At 36.5% G+C, this 18,775-nt stretch overlaps 1 protein-coding gene across 1 annotated transcript; it reads right to left on the bottom strand.

Annotated features, from left to right (window-relative positions):
- Positions 1–720: 720 nt before the first annotated feature.
- Positions 721–18,374, bottom strand: LOC144433292 (metabotropic glutamate receptor 3-like). Its single transcript, XM_078121599.1, has 7 exons — positions 17,831–18,374; positions 9,357–9,459; positions 8,433–8,585; positions 5,293–5,532; positions 2,207–4,049; positions 1,410–1,543; positions 721–880 (listed from the first exon to the last, which is right to left on the bottom strand). The coding sequence occupies exons 1-7, from the start codon at positions 18,201–18,203 to the stop codon at positions 826–828; spliced, it is 2,901 nt and encodes a 966-aa protein (XP_077977725.1). The 5' UTR covers positions 18,204–18,374; the 3' UTR covers positions 721–825.
- Between the last annotated feature and the right edge of the window lie 401 nt (positions 18,375–18,775).

Here is an 18,775-nt window from a genome sequence, read left to right as displayed (position 1 = left end):
TGAAAAGTACCGCCAATCTCTGCTACAGGCACGTCTATACTATCAGCTATAAATAACACGTGTATAATAGTGGTAGTTAACGGTAATGGAGGTTGATACTTAGTATGCTACAAGACTAGAAGAAATATGAACGAATTGCCAATAGGTAGATCAGTTTGCTAGAATCGATATAACCTTCACTTGAGCGCAGTTAGTTAAACGTGAGTATAGTGGTTTACATGAAGTGCATGTGATCACGTTTTAGTTTTGGTAAAAATTCAGATTTCAACCATTTCCTGTGATAGTTGATTCACTACATATGCGCACTTGAAAAACGATACTTCATCTAATGCATTTTACATGTTTTCTATTTCGATGTACAAATATATAGGTATTATTAGAGAGTATTAAAGATCGCAATGGTCAACTTTTAATTATCCTCGCTCTCTCCCTCCCTCCCTCTCCCCCCTCCTCTCTCTCTCTCTCTCTCTCTCTCTCTCTCTCTCTCTCTCTCTCTCTCTCTCTCTCTCTCTCTCTCTCTCTCTCTCTCTCTCTCTCTCTCTCTCTCTCTCTCTCTCTCTCTCTCTCTCTCTCTCTGGCTCTGTGCTCTGGCTGGCAAGAATGTCATACACAAAAAAATTCATGTATTCTAGTATAGTATGATACAAAATACACGGTGCTTGGATAGTCATCGTTATGGTATTTACATTTTACTTTATTCGTCTCAAAATATTATGGAATCTCAATATGTACAAAAATCACAGTAAATAAATTCAGATGAATGGCAAGATATGCGTGTCATATAGTGAATTCGAATTCTACACAGGCAGATATATCTGGTCTTACTCATCGTTGATGATGAATTGTAATAACGGATGATGGCTTGTTGTCAATATGGATCCTGAATGAAGGATAATATAAATAATATTATAATAATCTCCCCTCATGACACACCTGTTTATTATTTGTTTGTTAGTATGTATGTTTGTTAGTATGTATGTATGTATGTATGTATGTATGTATGTATGTATGTATGTATGTATGTATGTATGTATGTATGTATGTATGTATGAAATTATCGTCGAAAAGGTCAACCTCTCTTACTCCCTCCTCTCTGTCGCTGTATTTCTGTGTGTGTGTGTGTGTGTGTGTGTGTGTGTGTGTGTGCATGTGTGTATGTCTGCCAGCATATATATTGTCTGCATATATATATATATATATATATATATATATATATATATGTCTGTCTCTGACTCTCTCCCTCTCCCCGTCAGTCTTCGCACTCTCTCTCTCTCTCTCTCTCTCTCTCTCTCTCTCTCTCTCTCTCTCTCTCTCTCTCTCTCTCTCTCTCTCTCTCTCTCTCTCTCTCTCTCTCTCTCTCTCTCTCTCTCTCTCTCTCGCTCTCATTTGCATCTCATTCAGATACTGACCTATGTCTGAGGGTATCAATTTTTGCTTGGTAAATACTTGCAGTTTTCTCAGCTTCAATTGTGTCTTTCAAGATCATTTCTAACGCCATCCTATGACATTTTACAGTGACAGCTCTACCTCGTCCACTCCGTTGCTGTACGTAAACAAAAATGGCAACATATGATAGAAATAGATATGATTAAAATTTGTTCGTTTATGCAATGTCTATCTAAATAAAGTGAAGTAACCTTGGTCACCAAATAAAACATAGTTTAAAAATAACACAGATAGGGGAAAGATCCTTTCATATTCTGTGAATATGGTAAGTACCCTCATATTATTGTATGCAAATTTCAATATAGAAATAATAAGACCAATAAATTCCAAATGTTCGACATACTTTGACATGAAGCTGACAGTATAATCTATATATATGAAAGTAATCAAAAGTATTAGGTCTCGTGTCACAGGTATCATAAATGTTATATTTTTGCACACTTTCAGTAAATGTAATTTATATTCTAACGGAGCTAGTATGGTTTCTGGAGTTTAAGTTATTAATTTTGATTAGACTTTGTCGATTAATGAATTACATCAAGGCATGACGTGAATGAGATTTTTTCCTAAACAGTCGACTGTCGTTGGTGGCGCTCTGATACTCAACGAATATTTTTTGCTAAGTCTCAAGTGAGCTTTTCGCAATTTGTGTACCAAATAAAAGTTATATTTGTTTAAATACACAAAATGAACGATTCTGTACAAAAATAACGCTTGCCAGTTCCATTATTTCATTTGAATAATTTGGTACAGTTCTTACCTCTAATGGAACTTCGCCACTGTTTCGTTTGTTGAACTTTTTATTACTTCTCATCACTTTTGACCACACAAGAGGGTTGATTTCAGGCTTGTAACGGATAACGTAAAGCTTTGGAAGAAAAATACACACAAGTACAGCATAGCCTGTTCCACAGAAAGCAAAGGCGATTGTTTTGGACCTCATGTGATATCCCGGTGGAAAGGAGAAAAACGTTCCGACAGCAATAATCCATATAAGTATGAGGGCAACAAGCACAAAGAACAAGAACTTTGGCTCGCCAAAATTGTCTGCACACTTTCTGGTGCGATATGAAGTAAAAAGTCCGATACATTTTAGAAGAAAATTGTACGAGAATGCAATTATAACTGGAGGAAAATCAGTTTGGTCTTTTAAAACACAATCAATGAAGATAATCCCTTCTGAACGACTTATTGTTTTTGTTTTCAATAGTGGATTTGTTGTCACCCACGCTACACTGATCAGAAATTGATTTAAGGCTAACGCAGAAATGACCAACGTTCGTTTGAGGGCGCTCTTTATAGCGGTATTCTTGTTCCAATATGCCTCGGCTGTCAAAATCAGTAATGCGAGTAAAGCAGTTATAGGCAGATACATAAGCACCATTATATACCCGCAAATTGCATCCGAAGCGGGTAACAATGGGAACAGGGTTGCTAAGAAACATACCACATTTAAAGTCATCACTGGTATCAAATATGCCTTTGCGCATGCGTTCACGACAATGGCTCGATTTCTAAAGTGAAAGAAAATTGCACTTGTAATTATGCAAAATATAATTCCGAAAAAACTAAAAACCAGGATTAAGATCCAGACACCTGGCCTATTTATGAGGTGATACTGGGGCAAATCTATGCAACCACTTCTATCAGGCAATTCTTTTTGTTCCTCGCTACACGGATGACAGTGGTCTGAATTGTCTATGTCGTTATAATGATTCGGTGGACAGTCGTAACATTTCCAGCAGCACGGTATATCTTCGCGAGGGGCTTTCCGTTTTCCGCGCGGACAGTTTACACTGCAAAATGACCTGGGTACAGTGTGATGCACATCCCCAAAGCGTTCATTTGCTGTGGCATTGTACGAGTCGTTCTGATTCCACCAAATAGCATCCAGGTTTACTGAAAGATGGGGAGTTAGATTACTTTTCCAACTGCCTACCACCCGAAATTCAAATCCATCAGATTGACTACTCGGCTGTAGATTTTCGATATCATACCACGCCTGTGGGTTGTAATGATCTCCGAGGGAATGGTTAAAGTACACACCCGTCGATCCGTTAAATTCCACTGATTTTAGTTCGTGTAAAAACGTACTTCCGTCCATGTTAGAGAGGCGACGCACGCACTGTACACTTGTCAATTGTGAACTACTTGACCCGCAATATTTCTGTATTGCGTAAGCTACAGCTCTCACGGCGTCGATAATAGCGAACAATCTACTCTGGTCTATCAAAAAGTTATCATTATCCAGAATTTGTTCTCTTCCAGAACAACATCTCTCAGTTTCATCCAAACAGTCGAAAGAACATCCGAAATTGTTTTCCCAAAATTTCATGAAAAATGGGTCATGGTAACGTTCGCTTGGCTTCAGGCCTTGAAGGTAGGTTAATAGTTTCAGAGAATGGTGGGTATGTGGAGAAAAGCCAACAAGACCCTTGACCACAGATACGTAGGGTGCAGTCCGTAGTCGGGGAACATCACTCCATGCATCGGATGCAATCCACGTGTACCCACTGACGTCTGTCTTTGATAAAATTTTAAACAAATGTAGAATGGTTGTATCCAGTGCAAATACTACCACAGCCTTGACATCAGGAAATTCCCTAAACAACAACACAAAATATAATTATTTTTAAAACGAGAATATGGTTGTATGGACGAGTAATGGTTATTTATTTTGGATTACTAATGGTTAAAGCAAATGTACCCATCGTCGCAAACCACGGCCTCGAGCCTCCTTTCAAAATGTAGTGGTAGAAATAACAACTGGCTTGCGAGAATGAATTTACCGTGCTTTTCTACTTGAAAATCGAACGTGACTTCATGAAGCATGAATGGTTAGAGTGGCAAAATTAGACACACGTCTGTGTTCCAGTTCACCCAGCTGTACAATTGGTGACCTGGTAGGATAGAGGTTGCAATGTGAATGATTTAAACCTATGCACCTACGGAGACTGCAATGGACTATATGCTCCCTAGGAAGTTAGTTGAAGAAGTATAAAGGGCCATCGAGCCACTACAGATCCATGACAGGGATTATAACCGTAAAGCGCTTTGAGCACAGTGTGGGAACGCGCAATATAACAAATAATATTATTTTTGTTATTGTTAGCAATTCATGGCTAATATCTCAAATAAAATGATATTGTATAAATAGACGAAGTCCGTGTTAATTAACTCAATAAACTGCCAAAAAATTAAAATTTGTAAAATATTTGTTATTACACATATATTGCCTACCCATATTTTCAAGCGTCATTACGCATTACTTTCGTCTCAGATCATGATAGTGGTCTTAGCTTGCGTTTACTTGTGAGTGTAACACATATTTGATTGACACATCAGAGTGTCTCATTTGATTCAAAGTGGTAATATTAGAAGTTGCCATGGTGATGTGACATTATCGTGTTCGATCAACTAGTCAATATGCTAATTTTCAAAAAAGACAAAAGATTGCAAAATTTGGCCACTGGGAGCGCTGTTCATAGGCAATTATTAGACCCGAAGTGAGAACAATTATAGGTGAGTACTACAACCCCCCCCCCGATCATTTCACAGTGTTTCACGAGGAATATATCAATGTTAATGGCATACTCGAGATGAGGTAATTGTTTTCATTTTGATGATCGCTTCCTGTATTGCCATTTATTTATCCTCATTTGTGAGGCGAATTTTTCGAAAATAACTACATTTATGATTAGGAACCTAAATTTGCCAAATTTCAGAGCAAATGACTGGTGAGGAAATAATCCGCCTTTCGTAGGCTTTCATAAAAAGGTTTATATCAACCATCATGTCACTATAAAGATGACTGTCTTATATGAAAACACATTAGTAAATTCATACCTTAAACCATTGTAAATTTCATAAATATCCTCTTCTGAACTCTGCAGACCAAATTTATTTTTGTAAGCAATGCATATATTCCTAGCTACGGCTTCACTTTCAAACATCGTCATACCATCAACACTGTACATTGGGTCGTCGCCGTACAGCGCCGCCACAGTTTGCCATCCAATACGTTCAATAAAGTCGGTCATGGCGACAGCTTGAAGACCATCAGGTGGAACAGTACGCATAAAGTATCTGTCAAATAGAAAACATTAATTTATATGTATACTGGGTAGTAATACGGAGTTTACAAGTTCCTATAAAATCCGATTATGTATACAAACTACTGATGGTTCATTAGGACTCGGGAAGCGGACACATGTGTGTATATATAAAGCAAATCTATTTTATGTCGCTTGCCCCAGATAATTATATAATCCTATCTTGTCTGGAAATGTTTCCCATTTATTCATCCGGATGACGAGTTCATCCCTATGAGATGTATGTCCTGGATTTACGTATCTGAGTCCTAATAGGTTTTCATGCTTAAATGACCAAACGCTTCCTTCACATTATTAAGACGTGTTGGCAGAATGTCAAAACTAAGCTGTGGTTGGTTTCATACACAAATCGATAGAACATACAGTACCATGCCTTCCGCTCTACGCATGCGTACCCAATTTAGAATATATATATATATATATATATATATATATATATATATATATATATATATATATATATATATATATATATATATTATATATATATAACATAGGGATGAACTATTAATTGGGTTAAATTTCCAGACACGATAGGATTATATACACATGATATCTGATCGATTCCTACGTGACAAATCCTTCATTATCACATACCGTAATCAATCGTCATTAAAAGAGCAATATATTCGAATGAACAGCTTTCTAAAATAAGGTACTTGCAAGAACGAGATCATAACAACCATGATGATTGACGTGTTTCTTCACTACTATACGCCAATATCAAAAGTCAACGCACGCAGTTCACCCTATCTAATCAACGCACCTGTCTTTTACTAGTAATTTAAACGTCCATGTGTATCATATCATGTTTTAGACGTCTGTATGCTTATCAAAACCATCTATCTCTAATCCATTAATTAAGTGCCTCAGATAATCAGGAGATGTATGGATCGGCTAGATTATCAATGAAGTCTTCTCAGGGAGATATATATATATATATATATGTTTACTTAAATTCAATACCAAGGCACTAATTGGAATTGTCATTATCAGAATAGTGGAAACGTAGTTTATTATCTGCGACTTTTACTTCAAGTCGTAGGTTATACACGTGCAATGGGTTATTAAGTAATTGGCATGATTAAGATATAGCTGTGACTTGTAGTATGTGAATGGAGCAGACACCTACTGGAATCGTTTAGTACAAAGTGACTATCAAATTGATAAGACATGATGTATGTAGCTGATCTTTACTATCCTGGATTCGTAGACTCATATATTAATTAGTTGACTACGTCCTCACCCAACCCTCCTTGTAATATAATCTCGGATGCAGTCAATGAATTAACCCATCAGCAATCTTCGTTGGGACATTATTTCATTATTTCGTCATACCATTGTGAAAGATACTTGAGGTAAAAGTTGAATGTCATTCGTAAGTTGTCTTTGTCTATTGCAATAAAGAGTTTAAGAGTGCCATCACACTCGATATTGTAGTATCCATCCTTCTACCCATCAGCTGATTTGATAAGCCCCCACCCCACCCCACACACACGCAGTACCTAATCATTGGGATTTTCCTCCTCAAACCCCTTACCCATTGGAATGATTTATACTACAGTTTTCCTTAATGTACAAGAAGTGGTTCCTCACTGTCTAGGGGTTAGGAGTATTGTGTTACATTACATGCCAGAAATGTGTTTTTTTTATATCTATAGATTCGACTGTAAGTCGTCTTGGTGATCTGATCGCTTTGTGGAACATCTCCGAATGACCAGATAAAAGAATCGGAACTATCCTGTATCTGTGAACGAACATAGTGTATCATATATATCTATTTCAGGAATTTGTAAGGATTCTGATAATGAAGATCAATTGAGGTTGAAGGAGGAGGAAATTGTTTTCCGCCTTGGAACGTTAGAACCCCATGATATTTACGTCATTCCATTTAACTGGGACGCTTAGTGGAGTTATTCTATCTTTCAGGGTGTGTTTTGGGGTTCTTTTTGGTGCGGGTGATTTGAAGATCTTTCTATTGCATACTTTACCATTCATTAGAACTTGCGGTGTATCGTTCTATTTCAGGACACAGAGATGTTTGTCAGGTTTTCTACCTGCTTATATCTTGCATTTATCTGTTGTAAACAAATGTTATTTCGAAACGTCGGGATTGTACTAGTCTGGATGCCAACATGGTCTCTAACTAAACTGCGAGTGGAGGTGTAAATCGTAACGATACCGTACGCGTATAGGAACTAGACTAGGATTGTACTTATTGATGATCAGGTCTGTTTTACTCATTGCTTTAGCACATCTAGGGGTTAGGAGTAGTCTGTATTCAGACGCAGATTATATTTTGTCGTATTCCTAAAAAAAACCTTCTGAAATATGTTTTGTTATATACTAGTTGTGTACAAATACATAACCTATAACATACAATAGCCAACATGCAGGATGCACATACAGAACGCGCGCTACTCACTCACTAAGGATTCGAACACGTAAAATATAATCTAGACTATAGAGTCGTCTTGACTTCATGGAACGTCCATCCAGCGCACACTATGTTTTATTCTATTAATTTCAGCGGCAACAATAATATAATTAAAGATAAATGACAAAAATATAAAGACGACTGTTTACAGCCTAGGTTAGAAGTAGACTATATATAATTGTAGCAATATGGTTTGCATAAACACAATGTTAATTTCGTATGGTGGACATGGTCCTGTATATCCTCTTACAAGAGCTATAACTGTCACAGTCTTTTTATCACGATCTGGTTTCATTTCCTTCCTCAATTCGTCGAATTAAGTTTGAATTATTCCAATCTCATGACATTTTATATATCCGGTCTGTCCCCCGTTTATAAAAAATCCCCCCACTAACAAATAGCTATTTGGCGTAATTATCCATCCTTTGCATACTTACTGGAATCGTGGGTTGCTAAGCAACTGACTTGTTGACGCATAGCTGATCTGTGGTACGTGAAAAAGTCCAAGGAGTGAGGCTACGGACTTCGAAGCTGTGCTCGTCCGAGGACCAATCACCGTAATGACTCGCCCCACGCCCGTATCATTTGCCCTTGAAAATTAAAACACATTTAGCAAACGTAACACTTTGCAGGGTAAACAGAATAAAATGTATAATTACAAGTTTAAAACTAACAATTTAAGAAAATCTAATCGAAGGATATTCATATATAATGACACTCCTAAAAAACAATCAAGGGACAAAAATGTATAACAGATGAAAATGTATACAGTCCACTGCAGGTTAGTGTTCACTTTGTCTGTTTGATACAGCCATGCAGAAATCTAACGAAACTGCATATTCTACACATTGTCTAATTGAAATAAACCATGTAAAATTACTGCAACCAGACGTAGGCACCGTGGGTACCATGTACCAATGTTTTGATGTCTGCATGGTGGTACTTTAGTTCATTTCATCGAGACAATATTGCAAGAAACTATTCATTCTATCTTGTTTTTTTATCTTAAGTGTAGCATATGCTATGTCCTATTGGTTTCTGTGTGGTTGCATAAAACAGAGCCAGTGAACACGTTAACCTGCAGCGGTCTGTAACAGTGAATACACGCTCTTTTTAATACAGACAAAATATCCCCTTACAGAAGCTAAAAGAGTCTCCTTATATTTCCCACGATCTGATTCCATTTACATCCTCAATTCTTCGAATGAAATGTACACATTAAAACAAGTTAAGTATATGGAATCTGATCTTTGACAAGAAAAACATTGTTCTTTTATTGATTTGATCCAACGAGTGAGATGTAAAAGTCTGTGTTTCATAAACATGTTGTGAAATTTAGGTTACAGCAAGCCTATACTTACCATCTGCACGGCTTCCGTCGTGAACTCTGACCCTGGCCTATGAAATCGAGAGATTCCTTGACGGCAATATTGGGATCACCACAGGCATCGTGGATACTGTAGCCTATATAAATGTTGAGAAAATGATATCTATTTATATATAGACATATGTATGTATGTATGTATGTATGTATGTATGTATGTATGTATGTATGTATGTATGTATGTATGTATGTATGTATGTATGTATGTATGTATGTATGTATGTATGTATGTATGTATGTATGTATGTATGTATGTATGTATGTATGTATGTATGTATGTATGTATGTATGTATGTATGTATGTATGTATGTATGTATGTATGTATGTATGTATGTATGCATGCATGCATGCATGCATGCATGCATGCATGCATGCATGCATGTATGTATGTATGTATGTATGTATGTATGTATGCATGCATGCATGCATGCATGTATGTATGTATGTATGCATGCATGCATGCATGCATGTATGCATGTATGCATGTATGCATGTATGTATGTATGTATGTATGTATGTATGTATGTATGTATGTATGTATGTATGTATGTATGTATGTATGTATGCATGCATATATATGCGTGCGTGCGTGCGTGCGTGCATGCATGCATGCATGTATGCATGTATGTATGTATGTATGTATGTATGTATGTATGTGTGTATGTATGTATGTGTATGTGTGTATGTATATCCATATATTTTCTATGTTACATGTAATAGAAGGGGAGCGTCATCGATGCCAAAGTATGGAGCCGTATAAGCTTATTAGTGTACGATGCATGAGTTCATAAAACGTCGTCGATCACTTCTTTATGTTATTGCCAACATGGTTTTCTCTAAAATCAAACCCTATGGCATGTCATAATTTACGAGTAGGAAATTTGTTCGCCGTTCTGTGTCACTGTATCGAATGATGAGTACCACGCAGGTATACATAATATACATTGTATTTAGGCCAGGAAAAATAAAAAAGCTGTTCAACGGGCCCGACCTACCCATATTTTTGGCATTTCAATTTTTTTCTTTTTTTGGTGATGGGCAATATATCTTCATGAGGGCTTTACTTTACATGTCAGTAAAATGGCTGCTGACTATTATGCAAACTTTGTTTTAAAACTATTTAAGGGGATTTCTTTATATTTTCTGAATAATACATGTGACCATCATACACATGTGAGTCAATTCTAAATTAATTATAATTTAATATCTTATACTGTAGCAGTGGTTTACTTGGCTCTGGGATGATGCGTACAAGAGTGAATTCAGATTAAATTAAGCTGTTGCATATCCAACGTACACTACAGAAATGAGCAAAATTTACGACAATTGGAAGGGGCTGAGATCGAGAAGTCATTAGGCCATCAAAATTCTGATTTAAATCTGAAAGGGGGACTTGCAATGTTTTGCTCTTTATTTGTGATATGTTTGTTCAGGAAAAGTCATTTACCGAGTGCTCATCTGCAAAATATATACACGTCATAGCCAGATAATATGTACTGCATAGTATTACTGTCTCAATTCTGGTATTTTAATACTATATTCAATCATTGTAAGACTTTAAATTATGTCTATGGTTTGATATTTTGTGCCTCTAAATGACCTCCGACATGGTCTTATTTTCGAAAAGGGTTTCACCTTGGAGGTGTCTCTTCGCAATCAGTTTACGTAGCAATAAAGGTGATATTTTTCTTTTTCTCCCAAGTCAAGATATATGGAAGATGGTTGGCTAAGTACCTCCCTGTATATGTTAGAGAGACATTATGAGACATCTCCTTATACATGTATGCATGTGAAATCCACAGTTATTGTACTTGGTTATCACTGTTATTTATGCATCACTGTACCATATAGTTCTCCGCTGTAGTGTAAGTGATAGAATGGATGGCTAAGATAATCCTGTAGTTTCATTTGGCAGGTCTTAACAATTTTTGAGAGGAGAGAGGGAGCTACAAAATTTGTTTAACCGTTAATTGTGTACATTTCTTAACTGTATAACTGATGGAAATCGAGATAAAATAATAAATGACTGAATAACTATGTAAACTCAACTTGAAATGTTTTGCCATATGGCTTGTTTTTACATCCTTGTCCAACACTATAAAAAATCGATTTGCCTACCCAATGTGATGGACTAGGTTGTCCGTTGAACAGCTTTTTAAAATATTTTTCTAGCCTTACTTGTACTTTGAATACCTGTGATTTTTTTCCAACTCCTGAACACGTCATGGGTTAATATTTTAAAGGCCTGTGTTTCAATCTCTATATCATTTGATCGATCAATCATTTGCATGCTCGCTGACCCCTGTGAATCTCGACTTAGACTCGCGATTTTAGACTAAGTGTCAAGGAAACGGTTTGGTGTAATACTTTCACTGATTGCGATCGACTATAAACTCGGCTTATGTCACTTTAGATTTTCAAAACACCTTTAACGGGTAAAACTTGACGACGACGACTACATATGATGGACAAGTAATGAACTTATCTCAAATTGATAGCATATTAACATGACACTGAGGGCGTTAAAGGTTATGCTTGATTGATGATGTCATTACTTTCAGTCCCCTCAGGTTAATGTTAATTATGTTCTTTTATCTCGATCAAGATTTCTCGATCGTGAATCTTGACTAAGTATTGCGCAGATAGATTCTTTTCTCTTCAGGATTTATTTACGGTTACAAACTCCTTTTCCAAAATTCCAGATTGTGACTTAAAGGCCCACTTTGGATAAGGATTCCAATCTAGGTGTGAAAATCGGTTGTTTGAAAAACCTCATGATTGTAGCAAATGTTGGGCCAGATTGAAAATAAATTATCCCAATGGAATCCTTAGTAATATAACACTAAAGCAGTGTCCTGAGATTGAAACACAGGCCTTTAAATTATTAACCCATGACGTGTTCAGGAGTTGGAAAAAATCACAGGTATTCAAAGTACAAGTAAGGCTAGAAAAAATATTTTAAAAAGCTGTTCAACGGACAACCTAGTCCATCACATTGGCTATCTTAATATAGTCATGCATGACAAAATGAAGTGTGTATGTCTCTACTCATTGCAAGTTTACGAGAGGTAGTAAAATCCGACACCAAATTTAAGACTTTGCTTCAAAAGGTACTTGCTGTAAGTAGCTACATCCTTAGGTCATTTTTGAATACTTGGAATAAATTCTGAGTCGTCGATGGCTCACATCGACACGATAGATACCATCGGACTTTAATAGGCAAGCATACCTTTGAGATATTGTGTCAATCAGTGTACATGTCGACTTTTGATTAATGCAAATTAAAAGCTGCACTCACGTCTTTCTTGGTGTAGGTTATGCGTTCGTAGAATTGAATAATTAATGTTACATTCTGATTCGAAGTGTTTTGATTGGCAATCAACTGATCACATGTTGTAATTTTGTGTAATGCAATATGACCAAGTGTATAGTATCTCACAGGACATGCGCCTCTGCATACAATAGACACCGGTTAGGTTCCGGTTCCGGTTTTTCACGCCGACCCTAAACTTTTCTTTACGTATTGGAGAGAAAAAATAATAAAATCGCGAAAATTGTGTGAAAAAGTCTCGCAAGAAATATATAGTGAATGTGAGAGACTTTGACTAGGCGTGGTTTATTCAGAGACCATGTTGGCATCGAGACTAGGACTAGACTATCACCCCTATAGTTTACATTTGTAAAGGTTACAAATATCTTCTTCTCTTTTTTTTGAAACCTAAAATCTCTTAGCAAATCTATCCGTCAAAAACTTAATTGAAAAAAGTAATCGATATAACATTTATTTATATTTAGCCATTAGCACAAATTGCGACATGTTTAATATGTAAACGTCTATGATATAGAGTCCATTAGGGAGAAATAGTGTAAAGACGGTTTACACGCCCTTGGGTGTACATTGACAATAAACTGACCACACACGCTAGTTCTAAAACATCTATGTTTAGTACAGAAAGCGAGCTTATCTGTATATGATCCAACTTTACTTAATATAAAAAGAATAATTCAACGAATATATACCTACAGGGTAGTGTAAATGTTATGAGTAAAACAGTCCTGATCAATAAGTGCAATTCTGACGTTAATATTCTTTTCTTACAAAGGATATCAAGGCAAGATATAAGTATGTAGATAACCTGACTAAATATTTCTGTACGTGATAAAGTAATCGTGCGCCAAAAAACCCCCATTAATTTTCCATAAGTGATAATTTGGAGGGAAAATTAGTATTGATATCCGGCTGTCACTATCAATATTTTGTCGTTTACGAATTGACTTAATGAAAACATTGTTGCTGTCAATTTAATTTTATACCCTTTAGCTGTCAAAATGTTGACTCGGAGTTTGACATGTACAGGATTAGCAGTCCTCTACCGGAGCTAATATTAAAGTTTGTGTGTAGCGGGTTATAACCAACTCCTTGTCTGAGTTGCTGCTGAAGTCTTAATTGACTTAATGGAAACATTGTTGCTGTCAATTCAATTTTACGACCATCGTTAATATAATTATTACATGTAATTGGGGTGAAATGAACGACTAAGCCGTTTTTGATAATCGTATATAAACATTATGACAAGTCGACAACTTTACGAGACACTGTCATAAAATCGTCGTGACGTCATCATTTGATTATGTGGTAAGGGGTCAGTGTTAATGGAAAGAACTGATATACGACTTGGTATAGTAAAGTCACGTGTATGCAGGGGAGAGGTCATTGACCTTTGTGGACGTCTTGATGTCTTCAAGCAACACAATTTAACTTTGTGGCTACTATAAATATGCTTTAAAAAATCAAAACTAAAATAAATATATGATAACATTAAACTGACAAAAATAGGAACAGATGTGATTGGTTAATAAACTGGTAAAATCTGTTAACATTGTCATTCTGTTTATTCTGTTGTAAAATAAGGAGAATGGGTAGATTTCTTAGGAAACAGTCTCACTCGCTGGCTAAATATTGCATCATTTTGCTATTGCAACCAGTTTGCTATTAAACCCCAAATTTAAAGAGGTAAATGAAATTATGAAATTTTTTATGATGCAGCCAATACCTAACTATTGCAAAAGTTCCAAAAGTCAAAACATTTATCAAAATTCCCATTTCACTGTTAAAAATCCATTTGTGCATATTACGAAGATGAAATAAGACAGTTGTGAATACTCTAAATAATACATATTTGGCTATAGCCTATTTTCTTTTTAAAAAGAAGAAATGTGTGGGCGGCTATGTTGCAGGTAGGTAAGTGATTGACAGTCCTGTATTGTCTCTGTTTATGTTTTCTGCTTTGTGTGGGTTTTATCTGGTCATGATGTTTTAGAAGATTGGAATATTAAATCTAGTTTTTTAATCGTCCGAATCACTCACTCGCTTCAAAATGAAAATTTGATAATAAAAACATAACGTCGCTATTAGGCACTGATTACACCGGTCGATTATGTTGCTATAGTTACGCCATTTAATCTAACACAATCAAAAGGTGGTGACTTTTGGATGTCAAGACGTGTGAATATCAGTCAATTGTATTCAACAAAAATCCCCAAATAGAGTTTATTTCATTGGTTAATGGAAAACGTCACACATCATTCGTTTTTCACCTCATCACAATAGCCCTAAGAATCTATACAAAGGAACACAAACTGAGTTTACAGCTAAAATGATGTTAGCTTGTTGTTTCACTCATGTGACATGACATTCTTCACACACACACACACACACACACACACACACACACACACACACACACACACACACACTCACACCCTCAGACTACTTCAAATGTAAAAGAAAGAATTACATATATAGGTGCCGTGCAAAGTGGGGACATATAGAAGTAGTGAAGTTGATATGTTGATTATGTCAGTTATAAAATAAACAATTGAAGTCATTAAATCATCAAGTGCATGTGTAATGTTTTCATTAGGGGTACACCATTTGATTTCTGATGGGGGGGGGGCCGCTGGAGGACTTTCGAGATACATGTATACTAACTGTTGGCAAATGCTGAAACAAACCAAAATGCTACCATCAAATCAAATTACTGAGCATACTGACTTGACCTAGTACCTTCAATGAATCCTGTAATTTTACACAATGATAAAATAATTATAAATGGTATGGGATGCAACAATATACTTCGAGGATTTTTCTCGGCCTTAGTTTTCTGAAATCAAATTTTAATTGTGACCAGGAAAGGGTATTGTTATCACCTTGATATGTCAAAATAACAACAGATAACACTCTTTTAGTCCTTAAATTTCAAAAATTTTGCTATCATGGTGGACAAAGTTTTTTCTTATTGTTGGGTTCAAATCCTCCACCCCCCCCACCCCCTCCCACCAGAAATCAAATGGTTTACCCCTTAGACACTGGGTTACTGCACTGAAAAAGAATAGCCATGTTTATTAGTCTTCAATGTCTAGAGATGTAATATATCTATCTTTGTGTTACAAACGTAATGTCCCATGAATGAAACACCAAACCGACATCATTTTAGCTGTAATTTTAGGTGTTATGTAAAGTCAGCTTTCGAAGTCATATTCTGTGATAACACCACTTTGTGTATCGGAAATGATATCAAAGTAATACATGTCAGAATTATTACAGAATGAAGAAATATTGTATGACAAACACACTGACCCTGTATCTAGTGGCCGTACGTTTGTATGGTTTATTTCAGTTGCAACCTTGCTATCTGAAAGTGTAGAATGTGCTGTTTCTGTGTGGTTTCTATGTGGTTTCTGTGTGGTTTCTGTATGGTTTCTGCGTGGTTTCTGTGTGGTTTTATCAAACAGAACCGGTGAACACTAATAAGAAACGGTTTATAGTATGTACATGGGCCAGTAGGATTTTGACCTCCTCAAAAACGAAGTACCAACCTCACACAGATGTACGTCCCATCGTTGCTAAGACAACGATTGTAACATGTGTTAGTAAATGGGAAGCAAATATCGTATTTTAATCGCCGTCGCTGTGATCTCTACCGGGGATATGTCGCCGGGCAATTGACCAAGTCGGCGGTCAAAACTGGCAAACACAAATAACCCAAATCTCAGAATTTAGATTGCCAATGAGTTCATTCCTGAATGTCTTAGTAACGAATATCAAGTGTAACTATCCAAGCAACCTCAACGTACTTGTTGACAGTTACTGTGCAGTTTCTATCATGGCATTGTCCCCAACTTTATTGTATTATTTGTGTTTCATCTTGCCGTCAGTAAGTTAGTTGGATAGCGTGTCCCTGTCAATCTTTATGTCTATATCTGTGTATGTGTCTATGTCTGTGTCTATGTCTATGGCTGTGTCTGTGTCTGTCTGCCCGTTCGTTCGTCTGTCTGTCTGTCTGTCTGTCTGTCTGTCTGTCTGTCTGTCTGTCTGTCTGTCTGTCTGTCTGTCTGTCTGTCTGTCTGTTTGTCTGTCTGTCTGGCTGTCTCTGGCTTTATCTGTCTGTCTGCCTTTCTGTCTGTCTGCTTTTCTGCTCACGTGGTTTTCTTCTGTTATAGTTTTTTTATTTCTTATATTCTAATATTTTATTTTATGTACTATTAAATCAATTTGCTTGCCAGTGGTTCTAAAACGGACGCGTGATAGAAAAAGTCGAGTGCCAGACTTGAAAGCTTATGGAAGTAATTATCTAATTTTGTCTGAAATACTATACTAGTAGTTTACTTGACGGAAATTGGAAATCCAGATAAACTGTCGAGTTATGACGTCATAATAACGACAGTAGTTCAAGGTTTGACATCAAGCATGGTGATTTTATCATCAGCCCCCACCCCCATGTACATCTATATTTCCACATCACGGTGGCGATGTTTTTGCATGCAGTTATCAAGCGAGTTGTAGTGATAATCGGGGGTTTTTTTCTGTTTGAACGTTTGCGTTTGTATTCTGCCTGCCATGTATAGTTAATCAGTTAGAATGAGTTGTGTTGATGATTGACCTTCATTTGTAATTACATTTGACTTAATTAAATCACTTGATATAATAATATAATATTGCAAAATGGTACACATTGCCAGTGTCATACATGAGTTGACCTTTTGTAGGAGGTCAATTTGAATTGACTAAGCAGGAACGTAATAAATTTAGGTGAACAAAAAACACCGCAAAGGGAAACTTTCAGCAGTATAAATAGCTGAACCAAACATACAAACAAACATACAGACAGACAGACAGACACACACACAAACAAACAAACAAACAAACAAGCAACAAGAGAGTTCAAACGTGGATTTACATGCACAAAAAAACTCACAAATGAACAAATAAAATGCACATAACAAACAAACGAACAAAGCTAGCAACCAACCATCCATCCAAACAACACAAACAAACGCAATAACTAAGTACAGAGAGAAGAATTATACATCATGTATGAATTTGTCCTTATTAGGAATTTGACTGTCACGATAAAAATAAACTCGTCATAAAGAAGTAAAATACGTACCGAGAGTAATATTAGGTAGGAAATCCTCCTGTTTGTTGATTTCATCAATTGCATAAATCATTGTATACATCCATTGAACACCCCTTGCGTTGAATGCTGTACATTTTCCGGCCTTCGAGTGGTGGATGTCGAATAAACCTCCGAGAACAACATCCCCATCGCGGTGATACGACCTTTTGTATTTCGTTTCGTTGAGATAGATATTACGCCATGTTTCGTCACCAGGGGATGATCTTCGTTCAGTATCCGTACCCGTATTTGTCCTCGGGGAATCCCCTCCTGACTCGTTAGCATTGACTTCGGTGCACACGACATAGAGAACTGCCAAGAGGAGTGCGATTAACTGTATATTCTTTAGTTTGTCGGTCGCCATAGTTGTACAATGTACAGGTAGAACGTATACTGAATAATATATATTTCTTCTAACTTACGCAATACCAGCATGTATGAGTAAACTGTTACCAGAGACAATGTTAATAGCTGCGTCGACAACAGAAACACGTATTTTATTTGAGAGAGGACGAATGCATAAACAACCAGGGAAAAAACATCCATAGATTTTATATTTTCACTTTTTATATGTGTATCTTGTATATGACAAGTCAAGGACCTTTGAAATTCTCCTAAAAAAGTTGCTGTATTGTCCAAATCGAAGATCTTAACCCGGCACGCATATCCTTGCCCAAAGGTTGGGTTGAAATGGTCACAGTGTAAACAAATGTTCCATCGTAAAATAGGTCGTCGCCGAACTCACCGAATATAATTGCCCATTGTAGATTACTAAACGTCGTATGTGTTCGTAATGGTCCTCTGAATAATGGTACGACGAGACTCTCCAAGTCTTGAAATAGTGGACGATCCCTTAGGCTTTAGGATATATGGATTATAGCAGACGTGCTGTGACAGCCGTTTCAATGTATAGTATGCGTCAGTACCTAAGTGGTT

The sequence above is a fragment of the Glandiceps talaboti genome, chromosome 3 (assembly GCF_964340395.1).
Source record: "Glandiceps talaboti chromosome 3, keGlaTala1.1, whole genome shotgun sequence".
NCBI classification, from domain to species: Eukaryota; Metazoa; Hemichordata; class Enteropneusta; family Spengelidae; genus Glandiceps; species Glandiceps talaboti.
This window is presented reverse-complemented; position numbering and strand designations above follow the sequence as displayed.